Source organism: Rhamphochromis longiceps, linkage group LG3 (assembly GCF_057381845.1).
Source record: "Rhamphochromis longiceps isolate RC_006_pf linkage group LG3, R_longiceps_female_GT1.1, whole genome shotgun sequence".
Lineage (NCBI taxonomy): Eukaryota > Metazoa > Chordata > Actinopteri > Cichliformes > Cichlidae > Rhamphochromis > Rhamphochromis longiceps.
Window position 1 is genome coordinate 32,707,506 of NC_140559.1, and position 27,342 is coordinate 32,734,847.

Sequence of the window (27,342 nt, forward strand, 5' to 3'; positions counted from 1 at the left end):
ATGTTACACTGCATCGTATACATTAAATGGGAGTTGTGCTGTTGAAGCTATGATGTGATGCTTTTATGCTCCAATTTGGTTATACATGGTTAAATTTTAACTTTAGATCATGATATTTGGAGTACGTGTGAATTTACTGATAAGCCCAAACACGTTTTCAGAAATGATATCCACATGAAAATTTCATGAGGATTAAGGTTGTTCCACCCCTTTCCTCCTGACATCAGCTGGTTACAGTGCAACTATGGTGGGGAAAAAACCCAAAAACGTTTTGCTTAATTTTTTTAAATTTTAGTTTTCAAACAATTTAAAAACCTTAGTAACAACATTGTAACTATATATGTTATTACTAAATTTAGAACAGTAAAATATATTATTGCTTTAGTGAAAAATACAATCTGATTACAGTAACACGTTACTTTGGAATGTGTTGCACCCAAGGCTGCTGACTGACTGGTTTAGCTGTCCTCACAGTTTTTTTTATCTGAGCAGATTACAAGATTACGTGAAGACAAGTAAACATACTAAAACAGGAAAAATATCTTACCTGTTAGAAAGGAAAGCAAAAGTGTCTGTGAAGGTTCTCAGTCATCCAGGTCATCGTAGTCAAAGGAGCTTGCAAAGAAAAGCGTCTGGACTTCTTTAAGTTGCTTGAAGACGTTTCACCTCTCATCCGAGAAGCTTCTTCAGTTCTAAGGTCAAATGGTGGAGAGTCCCAGATATAAACCTAGTGGGAGTGACCCCCCACAGAGGGACAAAAGGACCCCCTGATGATCCTCTAATCGCCTGAGCCAAGGTGTGAAACTGGGTGTGGGTCCCAATCAGCCAGGGTTTCGGATGAGCTCGTTGTGAAACCTGGCCCCACCTTATCATGCGAATTCCTGTGGTCAGATGGCCCAGGATGTGAGTGGGCGTTAAGGCGGAACTCACAACTGGATTATAGATGGCAGACAGTTGGTGTTGTAAACCACCGCCTCTGTTCAAAGATGGTCGCTCACAGTGGACATAGATGGCTTCTTTCACTCCTCTTTCAAACCATCTGTCCTCTCTGTCCAAAATGTGAACATTGGCATCCTCAAAAGAGTGTCCTTTATCCTTAAGATGCAGATGGACTGCTGAGTCTTGTCCTGTGGAGGTGGCTCTTCTATGTGGCTCTTCTATGTTGTGCCATGCGCTTGTGAAGTGGCTTTTTGGTCTCTCCAATGTAGAGGTCTCGGACTTTTGCAGCATTCCTCGCTGCAAAAGTCCTTTAAAGTTGCAGTGCAGAAAATGCTTTAATCAGGCAGATCAGTGTATGAGTCTTCTATTGGCATCAAACTAAGGGTCATCTTGAAATGTTCAACAAACAGACCCAAACTACATGTCATTTGTGTCTTTAACTGGAAAGACAATCTTAAAATAATAATAAAAATGGAATCTGAAAGAAATAATGGAATCACTGTTCTGATTCATGTCCATAGGTAAACCAAGTATCACTCAGATATTCGATGTGTCAGTGTGACTGTTTGAAATGGTGCCCCAGCCAGTGCTTCAGCTTCTAAGTATCAATGACAGGAAGTAACTGTTAACAAATATATAAAAACAGCAACATTTTTTGTCAGTTTCAATTAATTCAACTCAAACTACGGTAATTTGGGTATTTCTAAATAATTTTGATATTGTTGCAAGAGTCAATAATTAGAAATGAAAAGATATACAGTTAAAAATCATACACAGAATGCATATATCCATATCTCGCAGACATCAATATAATCCTACCATTTCACCCATGTGCCTCAAATGTAAGACAGAAATTGGTACCCTAACTCACAGCTTCTGGTCATGTTTGAAATTGCAAGAATATTGGTCTAATGTGTTATCTGAAATGGAGAAGATTTTCGGTTGTGAATTGGAGATGGACCCTCTGTCTCTCATACTGAGTCTCCCCAGCCAGCGGTTAATATCCAAGAATAATAGGAGATTGTACTGTGTTCTCACCTATGCGGCGAGGAAGAATATACTACTCCAATGAATTTATGAAAAAGCACCAACTATTAAAGGTTGGCAAAGAGTAGTGTTGGATCTAGTGCCATTGGAATATCTTACATGTATACTGCACTCAAAAACAGATCAATTCTTTAAGGTGTGGGAACCATACTTGAATTATGTGGAACCTAATGTTTCTAATATTATGTCACAAGGATTCTCTTGAGTGTTCAAACTGCAACGTACTACTGGGACCACAGGTATTGTACTGTATTGTATTCTCTCTTTATTTATTTATTTATTTATTTTTTAGATGGAACTGAGCTGGTGTTCTGTGCTTAGTTATCAGTCTGTTTGTTTTTGTTTTGTTTATTTATTTATTTATTTTTATTCATTTATCTTTGGTTCTGAATTGTACACTTTATTATGTTATGTAATTATGTACTATTTGTGAAAACAGAAAAACTAATAAAAATATATATATAAAAAAAAAGAAGAAATGAAAAGATAAAAAAGCCTAAAATCATTGTAGATTATGAGATGATGAGAAGAGATAGCCTTTATTTGTCAGTTGCAGTTGCCCACAACCGAGATGACAGACCTTGCCAACCATACATGCAATACACATCATCACATTGGGGAGACAGGTCAGGCTAGGTAGCAAAAAAACCAAAAAAACAGTGAAATGTGTAACACAAAAGGATAATCCACTAATGCACAGATATCATCATACTATAACACAATAAAACAGAGACAAGCAACATGGGAGAGTATTCCAGAGTGCACAGCTGGATCTGGGACCGCTGCAATCTTTGATCACGCCTCCAGCTGATCCGCTGTCCACATCGGATGGTAAGCATGGGAGGAGGCGTTGGATTTAGAGGAGGGAGGGTGATAGTGCATATTAGTATCAGTGTACATGTGTGTGCGTGTATCCCATGTTCAGCTGAGAGAAAGTGTCACCACGCTTGGTTAAGCGAAGGTCAACAGTCTCCAGTGGACCCAAGTGGCCTTGAAGGTGGGACAAATAGTTCTCACAACAGTCCTGTTATCATGGGAAGAATTTTTGTTGTTCCAGTCAGCTTCAACTTGCCAGGCCTTCAGCTGGTGCCAGTGAGATAGCCGCATGAGTGAAGATGGTGAATGTTTTGTTTTAGTGCGAACAACTGCATTCAGTTTTTACAGTTGGTCTAATGTCCATCACTAGTCACCAATTCTCTCAATTCCCGTTCTTCTTCTCCAAGATGTTATTCATATTGCGTTCAATAGTAAACACAGTCTGAGTACTGACAGCCCTGCCCATCGTCTATCATGTCGGCCAGCCTTGTGGGATTTTGAACAGCTGTAGCCGCTTCTTGTTCTTCGATAAACCAGGTCCGAGCCAGCTCCAATCAGCCAGAACTCTGTTATAATGGTTTCAAATTGGTAGATGTCATTCATTGTCCTTCATCGAGAGTGTCGCCAGACACACAATGCAAACAACCATCGAGTATCCGGCAGCAAACATCTCTGCAGGACAATGGGCTCTCCAAAGCCCAGGAGGGTGTCAATTTCGTTACGGGACCAGTTAATCGAATCCATAATTCTTTAGGTTTTAGAGAACAAGACTGAGAGACTCTTTGAGGGTTAGAGTTAGAGTTAGACGAGACTAGACAAAAGAAATAGAAGTAGCAGCAGGGAAGATAAGGCAAGGAGAGGGTGAAAGATGCGTCCACCTCCTCCAAGAGCCAAAGCAAGAAAAAAATGTTCAAATTTTAAAATATTCAAATTGTTAAACACTTAACATTTTATTCCCTGGTCAGAGGATTCAAAATTAAACAGAAAACACAATACCTAAATTCAATAAATCTATACAAATGCCACTGATTTGTTCTCAACCTGTTAGCTAAAATCAAACTGTAGCTAAGACTAAAAAGAAGTAAAGTTCCACACTAGCAAACACCAGACTGTTCAACAAATAGCTAGCAAATAGCTAACAGAAAATCATTTCTGCCTCCAAGAAAATAGATTATCATTCTCAGGAATTATTTTCTGTTAGCCAGTTTTGGAAAGATCTGGTGTTTACCAGCTAACTTGCTAGTAGCGCATTCTGCTGTTAACAGGCCGTTATCATATTTAACATTTCATCCTCAAAATTTGCAGTGTGAAACTCATCACTAACTTAAATGGAGAACACTGACTGTTAAAAACATTATAGACTTGATACCAAATTTAAAAAGTCGCTGCTAAAGGTGCGGCACACTGTTGCTATTTTTAAATTCACTGTTCCTCCTCTAACAGGGGGATCATTAAGCATTAAGCAACATGGTTTCCTTGTAGCCCAATTACAAATAAAAACATGTTTTTGGTGGTTCAAAATAATTTCCAGATCAGCACAAATCTACACCACTAGTGTTCCTGAATATCTGACCGTTGAATTTTAACTGGGAGAATACTAACAAGGCTACACCTAACTAAAACTGAGTTTATTTTGAATCAACTTTATGGCTGATTGTGAATATTACCTGCTAATAAAAGGATTTGTGTTGCCATGGCCCTGCTTTTATAAAAGAACCACCCAGACTTTATTTTATCTTTAATTATGTATTCAGCACCTTTTTAAATGTAACCAGAGGTGATATAAATATAATTCTTAACTTTGTGACAGCATTTGTCAGCCAATCAGGTTGACTAAATCTTTGTGTGCTTTTAAAAGAAAAATCTGTTTTGTTGATCAGAAGTTCTTTAACGATTTTCTGCTTGTTTTAGTTGTCCTGGTCGTGGGATCTTTCATTTCAGCTCTGATTCTTCCCTTCCCTTTCATGTTTCAAAAAAAGCACCTCACAAAACTTTCGACACGGCGTAACTCGGCTCATAACCGTAGCACGTGGGAGCAGTGTGCTCACGTGATAGAGCGGCTGTGTGTATTTGTAGCCTCATCCAGCATTTCATCTCCGAGGAAGTTATCCCAGAGAGAAGTAAAGCAAGTGTGTAAGTTCATCTCTGAATGTTTGTAAAGCATTCTGGCATTAAGCTTAACAAGCGATATATGGAGCGACTGCCTCTTCTCTCCCCCTCCCTCTCCTGCTGCTACTTCAATCATGAAACTGATCAGTGATCAGCTGATCGGCTTTTCTGTCGCAAGTCCGTCTCTCGTTTGTTGTTGGCCCACTTTGCACCAGTAAGACGAAACCAGCGGCTAAACAATAGCCGCACCTTTAAGCTTGATAAGCTGTCATAGAAATTATTTAATATTACTTTCAGGATCTTTTTCTACGTAGCTGACGCTGGTAACTGTGCAGGGGCGGGTCTAGCAAAGTTTTGCCAGGGGGGCCGATAGGGCATGAACAGGGAAAAGGGGGCACAAAGACATACTTTTCTTTCTTATTCTCATTTAAAATGTCTAGCTTTTAATAAATAATTATCTGAATCTTACACCCAAAGTTTTAATCTGACCTAAAATGTATAGAAGTCCATTACTGTATATAGTAACTGTTAAGTCTAATATACCCTAGTAAGCTATAGTACTTTTTCCTTTGGGACGGTACCATCTGTGCAGTCTGCAGTTCTGTTGAAGAAAAATGTTGAATCTATTTAATTATTGTGGAAAAATAATTGATTTCTGTGCATTTTTTTTCCACATGCGTTAAAGTTGATTACCCCGATTAAGTATCACAAGGTGGAGGGTGGTTCCCTATTTTTTTTTTTTTTTTGCTGGGAGTTGGCAACCCTATTAGTTAGGTTGTTTAATATTTCTTTTAAGCACTCTTTAAAATACCAGAATAGGGAGGATGGTGTAGGTTTAAGTTTATTAGATTGATCAGTATTGCTGAACTATGAAATATTTTGGGTGTAGTGTATTTTTTACATACAGGTATAACAGCATAGCTTTAGTGTTGTTGTTTATTTAAACTTGAGTATGAACTTATACAAAATGCAGCAATATATAAAAAAAACATTTTATTGATTAAGAAATACACTATATCGGATTCATATTGGTATTGGCAGATATCCAAATTTATGATATCGGTATCGGACATTAAAAGCTGGTATCGTGCCATCTCTAATAAACACTTGAATAAACAAACTAATTGATTTATTGATTCATTAATAATAATAATAATAAAGCAGGCCCAATGCAGCAGTTTATACAATATGCTAGGATTCAAGTAACATAAAAAAATAAACCGGCTAGAGAAAAAACTTGCAAACTGAGCTGTAAAACTAACCCTCTCCAAAAAGAAAAGCAGAGCATTTCTTGATGTCCAGAAAACTATGAACACAACAGGCACAAATGTCTCGATGAATTTGGTGGTTTGTTCAGGTTTTAATTGATGTTTAACAGAACAGCAGCAAACATATAATGCTGGAACCTTTTCTTTTTAAGAAACTGAAGCCAAAGATCTAAATGAGCAAAAAAAAAAAAAAAAAGTTTAATATACTATCAACACCTGTCAGGTACCTCCTGATGACCTGTTAACTAAAGTAATAGGGACAATTTTTCAATAATATTTTCACATAAAAGATAGAATAATAGAAAACAGAAAATTAAAACTGTGCTCTTCACCAGCCTGTACAAACAAAAACAAAACATTAACTGAAAGGCTGCGAGACAATTTATGAATGAAGACATATCATTTACAACAAAAGGTACCACACGGTGATTAGTTTAGTTTCTGAACTAGTAGGATCAAAAACATTGGCTTGTTCTCCACAGTGATGTGTTAAAATAATCAGTAGATCAGGTCCATCAGTCAGAAACGGAGCCTTGAGACATCTGAGATGACGTTTTTGAAGCTCTTTGTCGACGTTTCTCATAATATTTCTACAAAAAAAACAGAAAAGTGAGAAACCAAACATCGTTAGGCCAAGAGTGTGATTTTGTGTACTGAATGGTGTGTGCGCATGCGTACCTGCAGGTTGTTGTAGTGTTTCTGGCTGCAGCAGTGGAGTTCCTTGGCGGTCTTCTCATTCAGGTAGAAAACAGAGCAGATGTTACAGAAAAATCCTGATTTTGGGATCACAAACTCCTGACCTGCAGAGGAGTAGAAACAGGAAAATTAGACAAGTGTTAACACAGCATTTGAATCGCGTGCGTGTGTGTTTATGTGTGTGTCTCACCGAGGGGGCTATTGGGGTTGAACTGAGGCAGTCTGAAGTCTGCTACAACACACGGAGACTGAGAGCGAGATCGCTTTGCCTCAGGTCCAACAAGCTCCCTCCTGCGTTTGCCCACAACTGAAAATGGAAAGAGCGACACATTAATCATCAACAAATCTGCTGCAGGAGCCACCGGGTTTATAAAATATTAAATTATAACTTAAGTAATTAAACAAATGATTTTTGATTTATTTGAAAAGGTGAAATGTTTGTCAGCCACTTTATTAGGTACACTTGTTTGACTGCTCATTAATGTAAATCTCTAATCGGCCAATCACATGGCAGCAACTCAGTGATGTAGGTATGTAGACATGGTCAGATGACCTGCTGAAATTCAAACTGAGCATCAGAATGAAGAAGAACACTGGGTTCAACTTCTCTAAGTTAAGAACGCAAAACTGAGGGCACAATTCACACAAGTTCAGCAACGCTGTAAAAGAAAAAAAAAAGTCTCAATTTCTGCTGTGACATTAGGATGGCAGGGTCAGAAAGCTTGGATCCATCCTCCCTTGTATTATTCTTGGCACACACTGGGGCCCTTAGCACCAACCACATATGTAAAACATATTACTACCACCACAAGGTAGTGGAAATGCATCTCAAGGCTGTTGGTAATCACTGAAGAAGGAAAAAAACTACCAGGCATCACGCAGGCTGAATGTATGTAGCACAGTGAGGAACACAAACATGAGATCAGAGCCATAAAATATCACAATTTTTCTTTTTATATTCAGTTTACTGTGTTTTCGCTGTCAGAGTGATGTATTTTGTTGATTTAAAGCAGCTCTTTGTACCTTTAATGCCAACCGTGCTCCATCCATCCTTCTCCTCTCCCTGCTCTGTCTCCTTATCAGGACACGTAGACTCTGGCTGCTGTCCAGCAGGGGCAGGTGCAGCATCAGGCTGGGTCTCTGCTTCCTCTTCGGTCCTCTGGCTCTCCGCCTGGCCGTCACCTGGCGGCGCAGATGAGTCTCGGTCCTGTGATAAAGTGGGATTAACAGAAGCTGGAAGCAGTGGTTCTGTTGTTTCCTCCTCTTCCGTCTCTTTTGTGCTCTCTGGTTTCCCTCTAGCAGATTTTCTCACTGTGGGAGGAAACAACAGATTAATTAAGCTTCATGTCTCAGAGCTCTGACACGACTTTATCCCAGATGCCAGCCACTGGAGAATATATGTACGGATGTTACATATTTAAAATACAAAATATGAGTAACTGTATTCCATTATAGTTACCGCTTAAATAGTAGGGGTGCAACGATATTCGTATCGATATTGAACCGTTCGATACAGTGCTTTCGGTTCGGTACGCATATGTATTGAACAATACAACATTCGTAATTTATTTTATCAATTTTCCTTCTGACGATGCTGTCTGTGTTGAGCGCTCAGTGAATCTGTGTTCGACTACTCCGCCTAGGCTGCACTGTCGAGCGCAGATCCACTGAGCGCTCAACACAGACAGCATGGAGAAGGAGGAGCACAGGGCAAGCTAGCAAGACAGAAGTTAAGCTCTCCTTGCAACATGGCAAATTGAACCTCCCCCACCCTCATTCAGATCTGGCGTTTGGAATTATTTTGGTTTTCATGTGACGTATGACCCTGAAGGTAAGCGAGTCATGGACTAAAGTAAAACAGTATGTTGGATGTGCCATGCAATGCTCAATTACATTGGTGTGAACTAGTGTGCTAGCGCAGTTAGCTCGTTAACGTGTTTGCCGTCTAGCCCCATGCACGGAGCGATCGGCGGTAGCTCGTTAACGGAGATTTGCCGTGTTGTGGCGCTAAGGTCATTTCAACGAGATTAACCTGAAAGCACTAGTGGGAACACAACGAATATGACTGCACATTTACGCCAACATCATCCTAGTGCAAAGACAAAAACAACAAGCATGCTACTAACTTTAGCCGAGTCATTTAGACAGCTGTTAGCACATGATTCTCCTTATGCTGCTGAGAATATAGCCCAGAAGAAGCGGATAGTATAGCTTTTATTTTGGAAAGAGACATTTCTCTGTAATAAACTCTCTTTTCCAAAGATGAGTGATTCCTCAATCAGATACAGGGCTTGCAATATCGCTAGCCCGACGTCCTAGCGATTTTTTCAGTCGGGCTACCAAAATCTATCTCTTCCCTGCCCGTCGGGCTATTGTAGGAAGGAAAAATATATGTCAATGCTTTTGCATTCTTTCAGAAATGTAGCTGGGTAATTATGTCATTGGCATCGGTGAGCCACTGTCAATATATGACATATTGAAATCGCGTTTGAATTTGCGCTTGTTTTTTTGCTTTCACTTTGCAATCGTGCGAACTGTGTATAGAGAGCGACAGCACTGATCTGTGAGTGATGATGATTTGTGCACCAATTCCTCTGACATCGTCTTATTAATCGTTAGCTTACTATGCAAACATGACAAGTGAAATCTCCCGCAGCAAGCTTAAACATGTGAGAGGTTGATCGCGCAGAGAATCGCTGAGCTTATGTGTGTGCGTGTGTAAAAGCAGCAGGATATATATTTCAGTTCTGCTGAGCCAAATAAGACAGGTCAGGGTGAAGAAGTGACAGCCAAAGAAAAGCTTACCACAAAACGGAGAAGTTATGACAAATCAGACTATAAGGCAAAAAGAAAGTGCAGCTTTATGGTTTCATGGACAAAAGAATTTCTGTGGCTGCAATATGACGAGCTAAATAACCAGGGCTGCACATAAGTGGTCCGCAGGTGCGCATTCGCTGTCAAAATAAAAAACACGCACAAGGGTTAGGGTTAAATTTAAAAACTGTACTTTTGAGTTAAAATATATATTTATAATTTTAATAAATGACAAATTAAAAATGCATGAACATTTTTTTGTATCGAAAAAATATCGAACCGTGACACCAAAGTATCGAACCGAACCGAACCGTGAATTTTGTGTATCGTTGCACCCCTATTAAATAGGTGATAATTTATTGAAATAAATGGATTAAACTGCCGTATTTTTCTGTTTCATATGTTAGGCCCTCTCTACTCAACCAAGGTGCTCTCAGCATCCAAAGACTGCAACCTAAAGAAAGGTCTGGAAGTTCTTTTTTAAAAACTAACGTTAGCCTGCTGCAACTACCTTGCTTTAGTTGTGGTAGCTTCCTGGGTTATGCACCACTTCAGTATCTACGTGACTTATTACTATTACTGAAGACTACTCACCACTGAGCAAACATCTTATCTTACAGGGAGTGCAGAATTATTAGGCAAATGAGTATTTTGTCCACATCATCCTCTTCATGCATGTTGTCTTACTCCAAGCTGTATAGGCTCGAAAGCCTACTACCAATTAAGCATATTAGGTAATGTGCATCTCTGTAATCAGAAGGGGTGTGGTCTAATGACATCAACACCCTATATCAGGTGTGCATAATTATTAGGCAACGTCCTTTCCTTTGGCAAAATGGGTCAAAAGAAGGACTTGACAGGCTCAGAAAAGTCAAAAATAGTGAGATATCTTGCAGAGGGGTGCAGCAGTCTCAAAATTGCAAAGCTTCTGAAGCGTGATCATCGAACAATCAAGCGTTTCATTCAAAATAGTCAACAGGGTCGCAAGAAGCGTGTGGAAAAACCAAGGCGCAAAATAACTGCCCATGAACTGAGAAAAGTCAAGCGTGCAGCTGCCAAGATGCCACTTGCCACCAGTTTGGCCATATTTCAGAGCTGCAACATCACTGGAGTGCCCAAAAGCACAAGGTGTGCAATACTCAGAGACATGGCCAAGGTAAGAAAGGCTGAAAGACGACCACCACTGAACAAGACACACAAGCTGAAACGTCAAGACTGGGCCAAGAAATATCTCAAGACTGATTTTTCTAAGGTTTTATGGACTGATGAAATGAGAGTGAGTCTTGATGGGCCAGATGGATGGGCCCGTGGCTGGATTGGTAAAGGGCAGAGAGCTCCAGTCCGACTCAGACGCCAGCAAGGTGGAGGTGGAGTACTGGTTTGGGCTGGTATCATCAAAGATGAGCTTGTGGGGCCTTTTCGGGTTGAGGATGGAGTCAAGCTCAACTCCCAGTCCTACTGCCAGTTTCTGGAAGACACCTTCTTCAAGCAGTGGTACAGGAAGAAGTCTGCATCCTTCAAGAAAAACATGATTTTCATGCAGGACAATGCTCCATCACACGCGTCCAAGTACTCCACAGCGTGGCTGGCAAGAAAGGGTATAAAAGAAGAAAAACTAATGACATGGCCTCCTTGTTCACCTGATCTGAACCCCATTGAGAACCTGTGGTCCATCATCAAATGTGAGATTTACAAGGAGGGAAAACAGTACACCTCTCTGAACAGTGTCTGGGAGGCTGTGGTTGCTGCTGCACGCAATGTTGATGGTGAACAGATCAAAACACTGACAGAATCCATGGATGGCAGGCTTTTGAGTGTCCTTGCAAAGAAAGGTGGCTATATTGGTCGCTGATTTGTTTTTGTTTTGTTTTTGAATGTCAGAAATGTATATTTGTGAATGTGGAGGTGTTATATTGGTTTCACTGGTAAAAATAAATAATTGAAATGGGTATATATTTGTTTTTTGTTAAGTTGCCTAATAATTATGCACAGTAATAGTCACCTGCACACACAGATATCCCCCTAAAATAGCTAAAACTAAAAACAAACTAAAAACTACTTCCAAAAACATTCAGCTTTGATATTAATGAGTTTTTTGGGTTCATTGAGAACATGGTTGTTGTTCAATAATCAAATTATCCCTCAAAAATACAACTTGCCTAATAATTCTGCACTCCCTGTATGTTAACATAAGTCTTTTCTCCCCTACAGTAAATATATTGTCTATTCAGACAGATTTGGGCTTACAAGCTAAAAACAAACAGGAATTGGCAGGATGTGATTGCTACATTCATGTAGTTGTGAAAAGCAATGACAGTATATTAAGTAATCCAAAGTATTCAGAATACATTACAAACTACATTTTGGTGCATGTATTATGTAATCTGTAGTGGAATACATTTTAAAAGTAACCTTCCCAACACTGACCCGGGGTCTGCCTGGTTCTCTTCCTGGGTCGACCTCTTGTCCTGGTAATTACCGCCTCCTTCTCCACAGTCTCTCCCACCTCGTCCACCATCACAAAATTGAAACTCTCCTCTAAAACAAGAAATGAGAGGTCACAGGCAGTATTGACAGTAAAAAGTTTCATTTCGTGTTGAAATATACCCAAGTTAAATGCTGTCTTCTAAGAGGGCGATGTGGGAAAATCTCCATTTAAATAAAACTATTTCTGTCAAGCATAAAGTTTCCTGTTTCTCCTAAGAGATGATATAGGATTAAGTTTAATCTAAATGCTTTTGTTGAAGTTGAACTAGTTGAATGAGACAATTCTTAGCAGGGTAGATGACTACCTTGCTCAGAAGCAAGACAAATCCTGTTTTTCCAACTTTCCTAGAGGACTTCCTAACTCTGGTCTAACCACATGATTAGGTTAGTGTCTGATTGTCAACAGTCTTTTGCGTTGTCTGTCAAAACACGGATGAATCAAACTTTGTTGACTTTACTGTGACTGTATTTCACGTCGCTGTAGAGCAATGTTTTTGCACACTAATACTTTTTATTGCTTTATCAGCAGATCCTGCTCTTTATTTCTATTTCAATGTGCTCTGGATCAGTAAAATATCAATCTAACTCACTTTTGGAAGCAGGGATTGCTCTTAATGTCTCTATTAAGTTTGATGAAAGCAAACTGATTTAAACTTCAGATTTTCTGGTTATTCAACCCATAAATCGTAACCCGGCTTCCACACAAACTAATGTTGTCTTTTAACTTCATGTTCTTTAGTCTTTTAGATTCTTCCTTTGGATCAAATACACAGAAAAAGTGAATTTGAACAGCCTTTAAACACCTGAAGATACTTTAAAATTATTTAAATGGACTGATAAATCCAAATACATGACACCAACCAGGGCTCCACACTAACTTGTTTCCACGGTTGCACTGGTGCCAGCACAAAAGTTAGGCGCACCCACATTTTTCAACTGCATCACTTAACACCGCAGTTTTACATGTGCATTTTTTTTTTTTGGGGGGGGGGGGGGATTGATGTCCATACAGACAATATTGATTTGTAAATGATTAACTAACAATCTTGTGCTTGTGCTTAAAGTTCTTTGGCAATATTGTAGACAACATTAAACTTAATCATCTCGGCCTCCTCTGATGACCTGTTTGCTGCTGGCTGCCGCTGAAAGGCAGTGGGGAGAGGGGACACTTGGGACGTGCATTTATCACGACATATGTGATAAATAATAAAAATAAAAAAACAATGTGTTTTCTGGATACATTTTTCAACGTTCAGAGGTTGATGGCTCTGTGTCAGAGCACTGGCTATGAATTTCACATGGATCAGGCCTTAATAAAAAATGTATCAATAGTTCTTTTCATCTTTTCTCATTACCCACAGCTACATCCACTTCTGTCAGGCCTAGGCTGCTCACTAGGGCTGGGTATCATCACTGATTTCTATAATCCATTCGATTCCAATTCACGAGGTCCCAATTCGATTCGACTCATTTTTGCCTCAGACAGTCAGAAATATTATAATTCTGATCATTTATCAGTACTGATACTGTGAGACTTTATCAGAGGTGTGAGCATCACAGCAGATGCCTTTGTGTCAAAGTAACTGAGAATAAAACACAGAAAAACATGAAGGAGATTTTGCTGGCCTGGCTTCTCATAGCAGATAACCTTAAAAATATTCTGCAACTTTACATAATTTAAAATTTTTTAAATTTCTTCAGTATTGAACAGCAGAAATTAGGCTTTGTTCTCCAAGGTCATTTAAGTATAAAAAAAAAAAAAAAAAAAAACAGACAGCGGCCGACAGCGCTGTAAACAGCTGTACACTGGTGGGTAATAAGTGAATGAATAATGCAGAAAACTAATTTGAGATGGGAAACTGTTCTTGAAGTACAGAGAGAAAGAGAGTGTGTACATGACGTGCGATTTTTATTGTGGTGGAAGCAAAACGGCAAAAGTAAGAGGGAATTCATGACGATGTTTATCAAATCTGTAGCGTAGTTTGGATCTTCTTTTGCTGCTGGTTCAGTGAATTTTGGTTGGACAGAGACAAAACCTGCAGCTCAGAATCTAGAAAAAAAAGACGTAAACACAAAGCGCAAACCCGACGCATCAGAATCAGTGAGCTGTCGGCTCCCAGTCCCGACTGCATATCCGTCTACGTGCCGTCGGTGAGAAAGCCGAGAAAGAGAAAGCTGATTCTGATACGACGGGGTGATACGTGTGTTTACATCTTTGTGTGGAATCAGTTTCTCTGCTCTCTCTTTTACTGTTTGGTGGTTGTTGAAATAGTTTTGTGAGCTTTAACCTGAGATTCTCGCGTTTCTGGCAAAATACATTTATATTTAAAACTCTATTCAGGATTTAATGAATCAATATCGCTTTATTCAAGCTACTCACCTCTCTCTATCCACCTGCACTTTCAAACGTACACGAAGGACTATCTGGACCATAATGTGGGCATCATGTGTCTGTTGTTGACCACACGGAGACTTTAAGAGTTGCAGACTTTTTTTGTTACTCGAACAGCTGGTCGCACCGGTGTGACCTAAGGTTTATTTTAGTCGCACCATTGAAAAATTTGGTCACATTTGTGACGCACTCTAGAGCCCTGCCAACAAAAACTATGCTGTACACATTCGCTTCTCCTCCACAAAATCTGACCGTGCAAATCGAACTCTATTCAGGTGGTTTGAGTGTGTGACTAGGATGCCTCCTGGGCAACTCCTAGGTGCTGTGGTTTACATTTGTTCAGTACTGAACAGCAGAGCAGGCTTTCTTGTTCAAGGTCATTTGTGTCCTATTGGGAGGAGGCCCCGGGGCAGATCCAGCAATGAGACTATCAGGGAAGTCTGAACTTCCGACTGCCCCCACGACCCGAACTCGAACAAGCAGTTAAAAAAATGGATGGATGGAGAATGAAACTGACCTGTTTCATCATGTTTGCGTTTAGCAGATCCTGATGTCTTCTCTGCTTCCTCTTTTACCTCAGCTGCTGTCGCAAAAGTCTAAAAACAAAGACACGAAATCACGACCATCGAGTTTTCTGTTTTTACTAAAGAGGAAACAAAGATGCTCAAATAAATCTCAACATTACCTCTATGTCTGCGGCCTCCACCGATTGGCTCTCCTGTGTTGGTGGGCGGGGCTCCACTGTGCTTTCCTCTGCCTTTTCCCCCTCCTCCTCTTCTTCTTCTTCAACAATCTCATCCAGAGTGATGAGCTCTGCAGGTTCTCCCTTGGTGATCTCCCTGCTCCAGTCCTGACCCTCCACTGCTCTTTCCTCCCCAGCATCATCTGCTCCCACCTCATCCAGAGTGACCAGCTCCAGGGTGTCTTCCTCCAGATTTGTTTTTTCTTCTGGTGCAGCAGCCTCACTTTGGGACCCAGTGGCCTCTTTAGTATCTGTTTTTGGCTTCTCTTCCTTCGTTGCTGTACCAGACTCGTCTTCAGTAGATAGAGCATCACTAACCTCAGCAGTGTGATCCAAACACTCCTCTTTATCGACCACCTCCTCATCATCTGCATTTTTTGGTGATGCTGAGTCTTTATCGTCTTTAGGCACTGTTGGCTCTTCTGTATTCTGGTCTTTCAAAGGCTCATTGTCAGCCGTCTCATCCTCAACTGAGTCAACAATCTGATAAATGGCCTCCTCCTCATCAGCCACTTTACTAGATGCAGCATTCTTCATGGCAGCTTGTTTTTTAGTTACTTTAGTGTCCTTCTTTGGTCTTCCCCTTTTTCTTTTTTCCGGAGTTATGGCCCGTTCATCCTTAATAACTTCATCCTGCACTGGGTCTACTATTGTAAAGGTGGCATTCCCCTCGCTCTTCTTTGTTGGTGTGCTCTCTTTCACTTGCTGAGGTTCCTCCTTGTTTGGTTCCTGAGAATCTCTGGCAGGTGTCGGCCTCCTTCTCGTTGGTGTCTTGTCTTTTTTTGAGACGTCTTCTTTAGTTTCTCTTCTTCCTCTGGTTGACCTTGTTGTGATGGTTGGTTCGTTCATGGCAGCCTTACCCTCCACTGAGTCTAGGATCTCAGACGTAGATTCCTCTTCCCTGACGGTTTTTATACATGTAACTGTGGAAGTTGGCGTCTTTTTATCTTCTTTGTTTCCTCTGGCCGACCTCCTTCTACCAGGCCTCTCTGTGGTGGAGACATCTTGAACAAATTCATCTTCAACAGAATCCACTACCTCAAAGATCATCTCCTCCTGTGTCTCTTTCTCCTCTCTTTTAGATGTTCTTGTTCTCGGTCTACCCCTCCTTGTTGGTCTTTCAGCTCGTTTAGCCACTTCAACGTCTTTCTTGGTTTTTTCCTCCTTGTTCTCAGCCTCTGCCTCGGTCTCTGTGGTCGGTGGCTCTTCTTCCACAGAATCAATTACCTGGTAAGCTTCTTCCTCTTCTTCAGTTCCTTCAGTGACTGCTTTCGAAGTATTAAGTTTCTTCTCGTCATCTTCTCCTCTGGTGTAATCATTGACTGAATCTAACTTCTCAGAGGCTTTCTGTTTAGTAACATCTGCTGAACTGCCTTTGTTTTCTTGTTCTTCATTATTTGGAGTTTGGCAAAATGCTTTGGAAGCTTTGCTTGATTTTTCTGAGAGCATCTCCTCATTCATTTCTTTTCCATCTCCACTGGACCTTGGAGTTTGGTTCATGCTTGGATCCAACCCTTCTTTTTTATCAGCTGCATCTGGTTCTTGAATCTTTTCCTCAGACGGCTGCTTTGCTGTGGCAACTTCATCTTTGACCAGATGACTGTCCTCTTGGACTGTACTGGCTTGGTCTTCACTAACGTTGTCTATCACATAGAGAGGAGCATCCGTTTCTGTTTTACTGGACTCCTCTGAGCCTTTATCATCAATGCTGTTCAAGACCTGACTTTCCCCCTCATGCAAACTCTGGGTTTGCTCAGGCCCTGATGACTCTGTTTTAGTCTCTTGGTTTGAGTCTTCATCTATCTGTTCATCTGTTGGCTCATCGATCGAATCAAGGATCTGGTAACTTTCACCATCATCCTCCTCCTCCTGTGGATATTTCCCCACATTGTCTTTTTCCCCATCTCCTTTGCTTTTCTTTGACTCTTTGTGTGCGTCCTTACATTCAGTCTCCAGAGTCTGTGTTTGGCTCTTCATCCCTAATCCCTCTCCCTCTGCAGGTGGCTGTGTCTCTGATGATGTTTCCACTTTAGTTTGATTTTCCTTTGCTGACACTTTGAGGTCAGACTTTGTTGCTGCACTCTCCTCTGTTAGCTCTGCAGCAGTGGTTGATGCCATTTTTGAACGGGTCCTATAACCCGAGGACGAAGAATGCGGCAATTTGTCTGGAGGTTTGCTTGGCTGCGTTTTCTCACCAGAAAAGGAAACAGGCTTACTGACACTCACAGAGGATTCGGGTTTGGTGGAGTCAAATGAGTCTTTACTTTTTCGTAGTGAGGAGGTTGAACTGCTTTTCTCAGAAGATTCCGTGGGCTTGGATGAGGGAGAGGCTGAGCTGCTGGAGTCTTTGGAGGACCCTGCTGAGGTTCGTTTGGAAGCAGGAGATGCAGCTGAACTTTGACTTTCCGCATTCTCTGTGGACTTTGGCTTAGTTGAAGAGGAGCTTTCACCATTGGGGTCTGCGTCTGCTGCGTCATCGTTAATTTCATCAACAGTGACAAAGTCGTCTACATTGAAATCCGGCTCACCAAAAGGGCGGCTCTCTGAAGAAACTTTCTTCTCTAAATTATCAACTTGAACCTAGATGGAAAAACCAAAAACAGTCTGTGGAGCCATGAAACAGCTTACCCTATAATCAGAGTGTAACTATCACAAATATAACCTTACTGACATTGTATATGGTTCCTTGTATGTAGAAAACTATAATATACCAAATGTCTCCTCCTATATGATCAGGATGTCAGTAAACAAATTATGCCCCTCAGAAATGGCCATTTTGTAGCATTTACATACCTATAACACCTTAGAAAAGCATCACATTTTAATTTAACAACAATAATGGTTAAGAGGCCATGTAAGAATAGGCAGTGAAAGACAATCTACACTGAAAAAACAGCATTGAATTTTGTCAGTGTGATTAAGTGTTTGAGTTAACCAACAACCCCCCCCCCCCACAATAACCAAACAAAACAAAACAAAAAGAAACACCAAACATTAATACTTCATTACTATTTTAAATCCTCGTGGGTCTGATGAACGTTTACCTTTCTGTTTGGTGTGTCTTCATCCTGTGCCCTACTAGGGCTGCTGCTTTTGCTCTAGAAATGAAGATAAGATAAGAAAAAAGATTAAACCGAACTGATTTTGCGTTATTCTGTGCTGGTTTTGGCAAGCGCTAAAATATGGCCTAAAATGTGTTTAGTGAGTGGTGATGCTAAGGACTGGACATGCACAAACTTACAAAAAAAAAAATAAGACTATATGTAATGATGACCTTCGCTTTAATTTATCAGTTCCAGAAATAATGCAAATCTAAAAACTGTATAATCAGCATTAGTTATTCATACAGCCTGCAGCTTTACCGCAACAATCGACAGTGTACTACTATACAATGCTCACATGTAATCTCCAACATAAGGCTTTTAGTGTCTTAAGATATTTTGGGACAACACAGTGAAATTTAAAGTGTTACCTCTCTGTCCTTGCTCTGTGCCCTACTTTCTCGACCCTGTCTATGCTCACGAAGCGCCGCTGTAATGGCCATGAAAACGTCCTCGTTGATGTGAGGAAGTTTTGAGTCTTTTTCCTCAGACTTGACTGGGCTTGTTGCTGAAGGAGCAGCGCTAGAAGCAGCGGGGGCGGCGTTTGCATCAGGAGTAGTGACCAAAGTTTGTGGTGGCCCCTCTTCCTTCACTGCTGCTTTCTGGCCTTCCTCACTTGGCTGCAGGACAGCGGTCGATTCTGCGGCCTTCTCGGTTTCCAGTTCGAGGTTAAGTGTGTTCTCACCCGAGTCTTGCAGACGCTGTTTCAGACTCTTCAAACTGAATTTAAAAGCAAAGATGCCAGTAGGTTACTATGAAAAGAGGTTTGTTGTCACAAAATGTTAATGTGAAATAAGAAATTCCATTTCAAATTTCTAATCTAGAGTTGCTTATGTCTAAATCACACTCTTCTCTTTTTGCATCTTTGGGAACTGTTTACTATAGCACAACCTTGAGGAGTGTAGCAGTCATCATGACTGTTTTGACTCTGCCACTAAACCTGAAAATGAAAGATACTCACGACTCAATACGTCCGACTTTACTCCTATGAAGAGGAGAGAAAAAAGCACAAGGTCAGACAAGCATGAAGACACTTTAAAGAAAAAAAACACACAGTCTAAAATCAATTTCCTCTTTGTCTCACTTCTGATTGTGGAACACACTTACCAAGAAGATAAATAGTCCTTGGTGACATTGCTCTCCATCACCTGTGTTAATCCACCAGGTTCAGCCATCTCAATGCATATCTGAGAAAACAGAAAGATATTACATCAGTGACAGTACAATTGTTTTCTTCCTGAGGATATTTGAGCAACACAGTGGTACTCAAAGGGTGCGCTACAGGCCCAATTTGTGAAAGTAACAGGACAGAGGTCCTGGTGAGTTTCTTTACTGCCCTCTACGATAGTACAAGGCAAAGAAAAAAAATCTTGGTGTTTTAAAATTGCAAATGGAAAATAAGTGCAAACATATTTCTATACTTTTGCTAGTTTTTGATTGAACAATAAAACCACGGAACAAGAAACACTAAAAGAATAACTTAGTGCTGCCTCAAACTGCAGGCATCTTCCCTGCTAGATGGGCCAGGACGAAAGGCTGAACAGGTCATAAGATTATCACTTGGTTGAGAACTTAGTGCATTTCAGGCAGTCCTTCACCAGTATTTGCAAAGGCATGTAAAATTCAGATTGCCTGCCGCAGGGACTGGCTGTACATGGAATATTAAAACTTGCTCAACTAGTGTTAAAAAAATATAGTCTCCTTCAGACTCATTTAAAAAGTTTCTCAATATTAAAAGAGCAGCAGACACCATGACAAGCCTTGCAGATGTAAAACATGAAAAATTTGCAGGTGTTTATGAAATCGTACCCTGTTGGCAAGCGGCAAGAATCTGACAAAAGCAGCAATGGACGCCACCACTTCCATGATCATCATGACAAGGTCCACATTCACCTCGGAGACCTCCACAATCAGCAGCCGGTCCTCCAGAGACTCAGACTCTGGAACATGCTGAAAAACAACCAGTGTTAAGATCAGGGAGACCCGAGCCTGCTGCTTTTACAAGACAGATTTATGTGACTGCTGACTTACAGTGCTGCTCCATTTCATCATGCTTCTGTACATGCTCTCCTGTGAAAAGAGTAGAAGATGAAAGCGGCTCACATCAATTACTTATCCTCTGTTTGTAAAATAACTATTGAATAACTCTCCTCCTGGTTAGAGTGTTTTTAATGTTCTATTGACCCCATTTGATAAGATAAAGATTGGACTCCACTGTAAGTGAGAAGTAACTCGATCCTGGTTTGCATCTTTGTGGCAAAGGATTCATACTTCAGGACAGTAACGACATAATATATAACCAAAGTTTTGCAGGAACTATTTGATGCTTTTTGAGTCTCAGTGACTTTCCGCAACAGTCGTCAGACCTCAATTCCTCTTAACATGTAGCTGTGGAGAGAGATCTCACAAAGGGCCTGAATAGCTAGCCCGCAAGGAACCTTGAGATGGGAAACGCTGAAGCTAGAAGGTTAGCAGCAACTGAAGTTTCAAAATAAGTGAGGGCATTGCTTAATAGTCAGTGAAACACTCCATAACCTATGTCTGGGTCTTTAACGTTTACACAGGACTGACTTCACAAGAAGCTCTGTGGAAACTTTAAAGTGGTGGTGGAATGACGTGGGCTGTCGTCTATGAACAGAAAAGTGGATAAAGTTCATGCAGCTTTTGTGCTGCTGTCGCAAAAAGGAAGGAACAAATACAGACAAAATAATAATAAATACTTGATATGAAATTCATGCATATTTTTAGTTTTTCCATTTCTTATTCAGATATTTATCAATAAGTGACTTATATGTATGTATATATTGTGCTATTTCTTACTTCTTGTATTATCTGTCTTTGTTACTGTTTGTACTGTAACCAACATAATTCCCCCTAGGGATCAATAAAGTATTCTGAGTCTCATTCTATTAATATTAGCCCAGTGAAGGATGATGCTGTGCTCACTCATTAGAGGAGGAATCTTTTTTGATTGGGATCTGTATAGTTTGAGTGAAACAGGAGCATGCCCCTGATTTAACAGCCCCCGATTTTTCAGCTCCAATATTAATACCTCACTTGAACCAGGATGCACGTCTTGTAAAACAACGTGGATTTTGAGCATCCACTCTCCAACTGTAACTGGATCTTTGAGGTAATCTCTGGCGAAATCGCAGCACGCATCCCAGCTGTTAAAAAACACAAAGGCCTGGAGAGGAAGAAAGGGGAAAAAATGACGCAGAGGAAACATTCAATATTAATCATTAAATTGAATTAAATTTGCAAATGCAAATTTCTCTGTATCAGCCTGCTGGGTCTATTCCTCACCCTCCTCTGCAGTGATAAAACGATTATGTTGTAGTACAGAGTCTGAACAGTCTGATCAGGGAAGTAACGCCACACCAGCTTGGTGACATCCTCCTGTCTGTAGTTTCCTTCTGGCAAACCGGTCAACATGATCGTGGAGAACGTAGAACCTTGAGATTGGGCTTTCTACAAGACACAAGGTTCAAGAACCAAAGTTTATGTGAAGAGAAACTTTGCAGTACTTTTTAAAAAAATATATTACTATAACTGACCACATAGAGAAGACAAAATGAAACCAAGTTTAGCAGAAAAAGAGAAATGTGGCTTTTGAGGTCGGTATTTGGAAAAATGGACGCCTCTTGGTATTTACTCAAGGATTCCTGTTTAACACATGAAACCTTGGTTTATAAAATGCACTCACCTCAATGTCATCAGGTTCCCTGACAGTTAAATACTCTAGAAGTGTAAAACACACACAGTTAGTAACAGTCAACACTTTATATCTGGAAGTTAATTTTAGTTTCTCTCACCTGGGATTGTGAACCAAGGAGCGACAGTGGGGAACACAAAGGGACTAGTTGTCATTGTGATCCAATATGGTGAAGTGCTGCGTTGTGGGACGGTAATATCTTCTGTTGGGACAGCTGCCCCGTCAACAGCGACATCGCTGTCTGGCAAAGCTTTGTGTGGCAATCTTGGTGCTGCACAAGCAAAAATACGTTTTGTTTAATTTTTTGTGGGGGAAAGAAAAGGAAAAAGCACAACAGGTTTTTAATGTTTACAGTGATCCAGTAATTTCAATGTTTTGACTTTTATTTTAACTTTAAGCACCTTTACAGATACCCAAGGTATCATAGGCATCAGAAAAAAAATGATTAGAGAGTTAGATCAAATGCCAGTCTGAAAAAGTGGAGTTTAAGTAATGGCTCTGGTTCATGTGTCTAGGGCAGAGACAAGCAGAAGGGAATTGACCGCTGATGGAGCAAAGATTTCTGGAGGGGCCAGAAAAGAGGTCAGAGAGATAACGAGGCAAATGAGCATCAAAGGATTTGTGGGAAGGAGAATCACAGTGTTAGTGAATCAAAGTTGAAGGAATGTGTCACAATAATTTATTGTGGACAACAATAAAGCAGGAGTTTTTCTTCACTTTATCCACAGTCCAGGGGAGAACTGACAAATATATTCAAGAGAAAAATATATTCTTCTCGGATGAGAGGTGAAACGTCTTCAAGCAACTTAAAGAAGTCCAGACGCCTTTCTTTGCAAGCTCCTTTGACTACAATGACCTGGATGACTGAGAACCTTCACAGACATATATTCAAAAGTGTTTCACAAACAGAAAGCTAAAGAAAGGCCTTACCAGATGACCTTCCATTAACTTTACCTATCTTTAAAAAAAAAAAAAAATCATATTTGTTTAAAATCCCATTTAAAACACACTTACGCAGTGAGGTACATCCACTGTGTGGTATTTCCAGCCTTGACAATTTGTGGCCGGTGGCCTGTTTTAGAAGGCTGTACCAAACACCAAGGCGATCAGCATCACGAAGAGACTCAAATTCGATAAACACCTGAAACACAAGAAAGAAAATTTATTCTGAACATTTTAATTTTATCTTCTAAATGTTAAAAATAAGTGCTAAGCACACGTGGAAAGAGTGAACTAAGCACAGCTTTATTGTGGAGTTCACTGGATTCAAAAGTCAGAAATCCTGGCTCAATGATGCACTGGAGCCGTGCTCAACGTGACCCCTGCACGAATGCTCTAATGTGATGAACACTAGTGCTTCACAGCAATCTGTCTTTACTATCTCTATAGTTTTGCGGTTGTGCTTTCCTCAAGATAAGTAGCATCCAAATCCAGACACATTATCTCTTTTTAAGGATGGATTTATGAGGGTTGGTGCATGTCATTTAGTTTGGTGTGTAAGCAGTTAATCTGTCAATTTTTCTGTATGGTTAAGAATACACTTACACAAGCACATATCTCATTCGGCCTTTCACAAACTTCTAACACATGCACTTGTTGGCATTTATGAGTGTTTATACCTTGTTGAGAAGAGGCAGGTAGTTTCTTATAAAATCCATTTTTTTCAAAGCTTCTCTGAGATCCCGGGACTCGCCTGGTGAGATGTTCCTGATGTAGATTGTTCGTGCTCCATTGTCAGTCACTTGCTGCTTCGAGAAAACCGGGTTAACGTGAAAAAAACAAAAAACCCACAAACAGTATGACATTCGAAACATTCTCATACTACAGTTCCAAGATCAAGGTCATAAGTTTGCACTTATATTCACACAGCAGGTATGCACCCTGGCAGCTATCTTCTTTATTCAAATTTATAATTGCAGCTCGTGCTGTTTTTGATAACACTGGTTGAAAAAATATTTAAACCAATGTACACACAGTGCTGTGAAAAACGCATTTGGCGCCTTCCCAATTTTGTAGTTTTTTTGCACACGTTTCAAATCATTAAACAAATGTTTAAAAAAAAAACATACAAAATGCAGTTTTAAATTTTTATTCCAGGAAAAAAAGTTCTCCAAACCTTTCCTAACCCTGTATGAATATCTGAAAAAACGGGTATGTCCCCATTTTTCAAGGTGTTTTGACTTGGATGTGAGTGCTTCCAGTTACGACTTTATACTCTGACTAGAGCTGGGCGATAGAACGATAACGATATGTATCGCGATATAACTTTTACTCGATAGAGAAATTAAGCTATCGCGATAGACCTCGCCGCTCTTGTCCTCTTAAAAAAAAAATAAATAAAAGGTCAGCCAATCCAAATTAAGTAGCGCAGAGCCGAACCAATCACAGCCGCAGCGTCACGTCGCGTGACTTGTTACTACAGCACAAGTGCCAAGCCGCACGTGTGTTTGTTTGGGAAGCAGCCAGCGGGTAATGGAGGAAATGAGTGTGCCGACTAGAAAAATCAACCGAGCGTGACCGAAGAGAAAACAGATGACGGTTCCAATGCCGGAGAGATTGTCGAACGGAAGAGCCATAGAAGTTCCGTAGTGTGAAGGTATTTCGGCTATTTCAAGTCTGACAAAAAACAGAGTAGCGTGCACTGTAAATTGTGCCGAAAGCAAGTCTGGAAATACAATGAACTGGTGCATGCGTCACACTGTGCGCCACGTTATTGTTTCGGTTAAATGAATTTCTACAATACTGTTACTGTTAATTCTACTCTCTGCAGTGTTTAAATGCTTACACATACACACAGTTACTGTCCGTCCACACATACGACTCGGTTCTGCTTCTATGCCCCAGCTTTGTTTACTTTTTCCCACCGAGGCTTCTAGACTTCTGATTGGCCAACATTTCAGCACGGTTAGGAATCTAGCGCCACCTGCTGCTTTGGCATGTTCATAGCAGCGTTTTCCTTCATTTCTGCCTTTATGTGTGGACGGGATTATTTTTTAAAACGAAAACGGAAAATCTCAGTTTTCAAAAATACCCGTGTACGTGTGGACGTAGCCTCAGTCTCTGACTGGAAGCGCTAATTCGTCATTCGGCTTTTGTCAGACTAAAGTAACTGTTAAAACTGTTTGAAAAGCTAAGCTATACAACAAGGAGAGATTGAGAATTTCCTTTTAGTTCTCAGTTTATTTGATATTGACAAAAGTTAGTCAGTTTTGTCTGTTCTTCTATAAAACAAACTAAGATTTATTTTTAGAATTAATATTTTGTTTCTAAGTGGAATTGACAATTTAGTCTGTTTCATTTGTTCTATTTTGAAACTTAAACGCTTTAGCGGCTGCCTTTTGTGTAGTTTGCAATATTTGCCTTTATTTATCTGAAAAAGTCTCATGTTCCTTAAGTACATCTACCCTGTTGAACTTATTATGGGAAATAAATATTTAAATAAAAACAAGCTGCTGATTATTTCACATTTTACTTGTGAGCAACGGCACATTTAAATCTTACAAATATAGTTATTTGGCTTATATTGTGATAGATATCGTTATCGCCTGAAATGAAAAAAAACATATCGTGATATGAAAAAATCTCATATCGCCAAGCTCTAACTCTGACCAATAAATCTAAAGGTATTCTAGCGTAGTCTTTGTTCCTGAGATATGTGTGTTACTTACATAGCACAGCCGTTTCATCAGAGACTTATAAAACTCAAGCTGAAAGAAAAAAAAAAAAAAAGTTAAAAATCATTACATCACTTTGGATTCTGTTTGATTTATTTCAGCTTAAAGATGTTTTTTTTCTACAAAAAGAAAATATTTTTAAAAATTTATAATCACACTTTAAAAAAAGAAGAAGCAGAAACCGATTATTTTCGAATAATTTTAATAACATCTGTCACAACAGTAAAGTGCATTATCTACACACATTGCTTACCGGCGTCATTAAAATGTCGCCCTTCTCAACCTGCAGTCGAAGTTTAGACCCATTGAGAATAAAATCATGATTTTCTGATGCTAGCACGATGTTTTTAGCTGCCACTGCTGTCGGCATGAGGGCAAAAGCCTGAAGGAAAAACAAACCACCAAACACTGATTTCAACTGAATAATCATGAAGACAGGCACTCACAAAATATGTATTAACTAACTAAATGTTAGTTAGGTCGTCTTAGAAAAGACATTTAGAATCCCATTAAAATGAAGGTAATAATCCAGCCCAATGCAAATTCATGGCCTGGTGCTTACCATGCGCGCCTGTGGTATAACGTAGATCGTATCGTCGTAATATTCAAATCTGTGTCGAGTGAGCAGACCGGCGATGTCCTCCTCTGCGTAACAGCCATCGTGATACTCTGGCAGGTTGCTTATTAACAGCACCTTGTAATCAAGCGAAACAAGCTGTGCAAAAGAAAAGAAATTCAGAATCTGTTTACAATTGCAATTGAAGAAATTCCAGACAGAAATCTGAAAAATGCAAACATTAACTTGTAAACTGTGCCTCACTTTGAGCACTGTCTACAACTATGAACACAATGAGGTACATCAGAATAAAATACCTATTACAAAATGTTTCTGATGGTAACTTTCTTTTTACTGTGCATATAATTTGCATATAATTTGAACATTTTAAACTAGCTTTTTAATAAAGGAGTTTTAGTATGTGTTAGTACATGAGATAATTGTTTTATTACAATACTAAATTGGTAATCAAGAATCGTGCAATTCTATTAAGTGTCTATACTGACTACAAAATCTCTGTTATTGCGACATCCCTACTGAATTTTTAACATTTTTCTACATTTACACCTACTTGAGTGTCACCTGACAATGAGATATAACCCAACTATAAACTTTTAAAACAAATTTCAGATCAAAACTTAACCACTTTGACAAAGCATGTTTTTCTTACAGGTATAATTTAAGTGTTTTTTTAATGTTACCTTTGAATGGGGAAGTCTGACTGTCTTGAGACAACCTGTAAAGTGCAGAGCAAAAGAAAAACAGAAAATAATTATAAAATAGAAAATATCTTCACATTGAGAAATCTTTCATACAGATCTTTGGGGATTTCTTACGGATTCTTTCTGGACGCAGTTGCTCTTGTATCCGTTCCCCAAATGTTGGGTGGGTAGGAGCGACCGGCTGATCCTTTGAGATCTTCTTTGCAGTCACAGAGACTTAGAATAAAGGAAATGTAGTTAAGTTAAATAGTGGTAGTTTAGATA

At 39.8% G+C, this 27,342-nt stretch overlaps 1 protein-coding gene across 3 annotated transcripts in view; it reads right to left on the bottom strand.

Annotated features, from left to right (window-relative positions):
• Positions 1–5,889: 5,889 nt before the first annotated feature.
• The window catches only part of LOC146674177 (uncharacterized), a 29,341-nt gene continuing 7,888 nt past the window's right edge, over positions 5,890–27,342 (bottom strand). For 2 of the 3 annotated variants that reach the window (XM_085394645.1, XM_085394637.1), the window contains 24 exons: positions 27,193–27,294; positions 27,058–27,092; positions 26,363–26,515; positions 26,054–26,182; positions 25,795–25,833; positions 23,746–23,874; positions 23,141–23,267; positions 22,227–22,397; positions 22,118–22,152; positions 21,718–21,882; positions 21,464–21,598; positions 20,443–20,481; positions 20,221–20,361; positions 19,519–19,598; positions 19,373–19,396; positions 18,783–19,131; positions 18,355–18,408; positions 15,254–17,890; positions 15,086–15,164; positions 12,117–12,227; positions 7,899–8,186; positions 7,066–7,182; positions 6,858–6,979; positions 5,890–6,769 (listed from right to left, as the gene is read on the bottom strand). In XM_085394645.1, coding sequence (XP_085250771.1) covers positions 6,695–6,769; positions 6,858–6,979; positions 7,066–7,182; positions 7,899–8,186; positions 12,117–12,227; positions 15,086–15,164; positions 15,254–17,890; positions 18,355–18,408; positions 18,783–19,131; positions 19,373–19,396; positions 19,519–19,598; positions 20,221–20,361; positions 20,443–20,481; positions 21,464–21,598; positions 21,718–21,882; positions 22,118–22,152; positions 22,227–22,397; positions 23,141–23,267; positions 23,746–23,874; positions 25,795–25,833; positions 26,054–26,182; positions 26,363–26,515; positions 27,058–27,092; positions 27,193–27,294 — 5,336 coding nt within the window. In that variant the 3' untranslated portion in view covers positions 5,890–6,694. The remainder of the gene's footprint in view (positions 6,770–6,857; positions 6,980–7,065; positions 7,183–7,898; positions 8,187–12,116; positions 12,228–15,085; positions 15,165–15,253; positions 17,891–18,354; positions 18,409–18,782; positions 19,132–19,372; positions 19,397–19,518; positions 19,599–20,220; positions 20,362–20,442; positions 20,482–21,463; positions 21,599–21,717; positions 21,883–22,117; positions 22,153–22,226; positions 22,398–23,140; positions 23,268–23,745; positions 23,875–25,794; positions 25,834–26,053; positions 26,183–26,362; positions 26,516–27,057; positions 27,093–27,192; positions 27,295–27,342) is intronic. The other variant, XM_085394628.1, reaches the window with a different exon arrangement.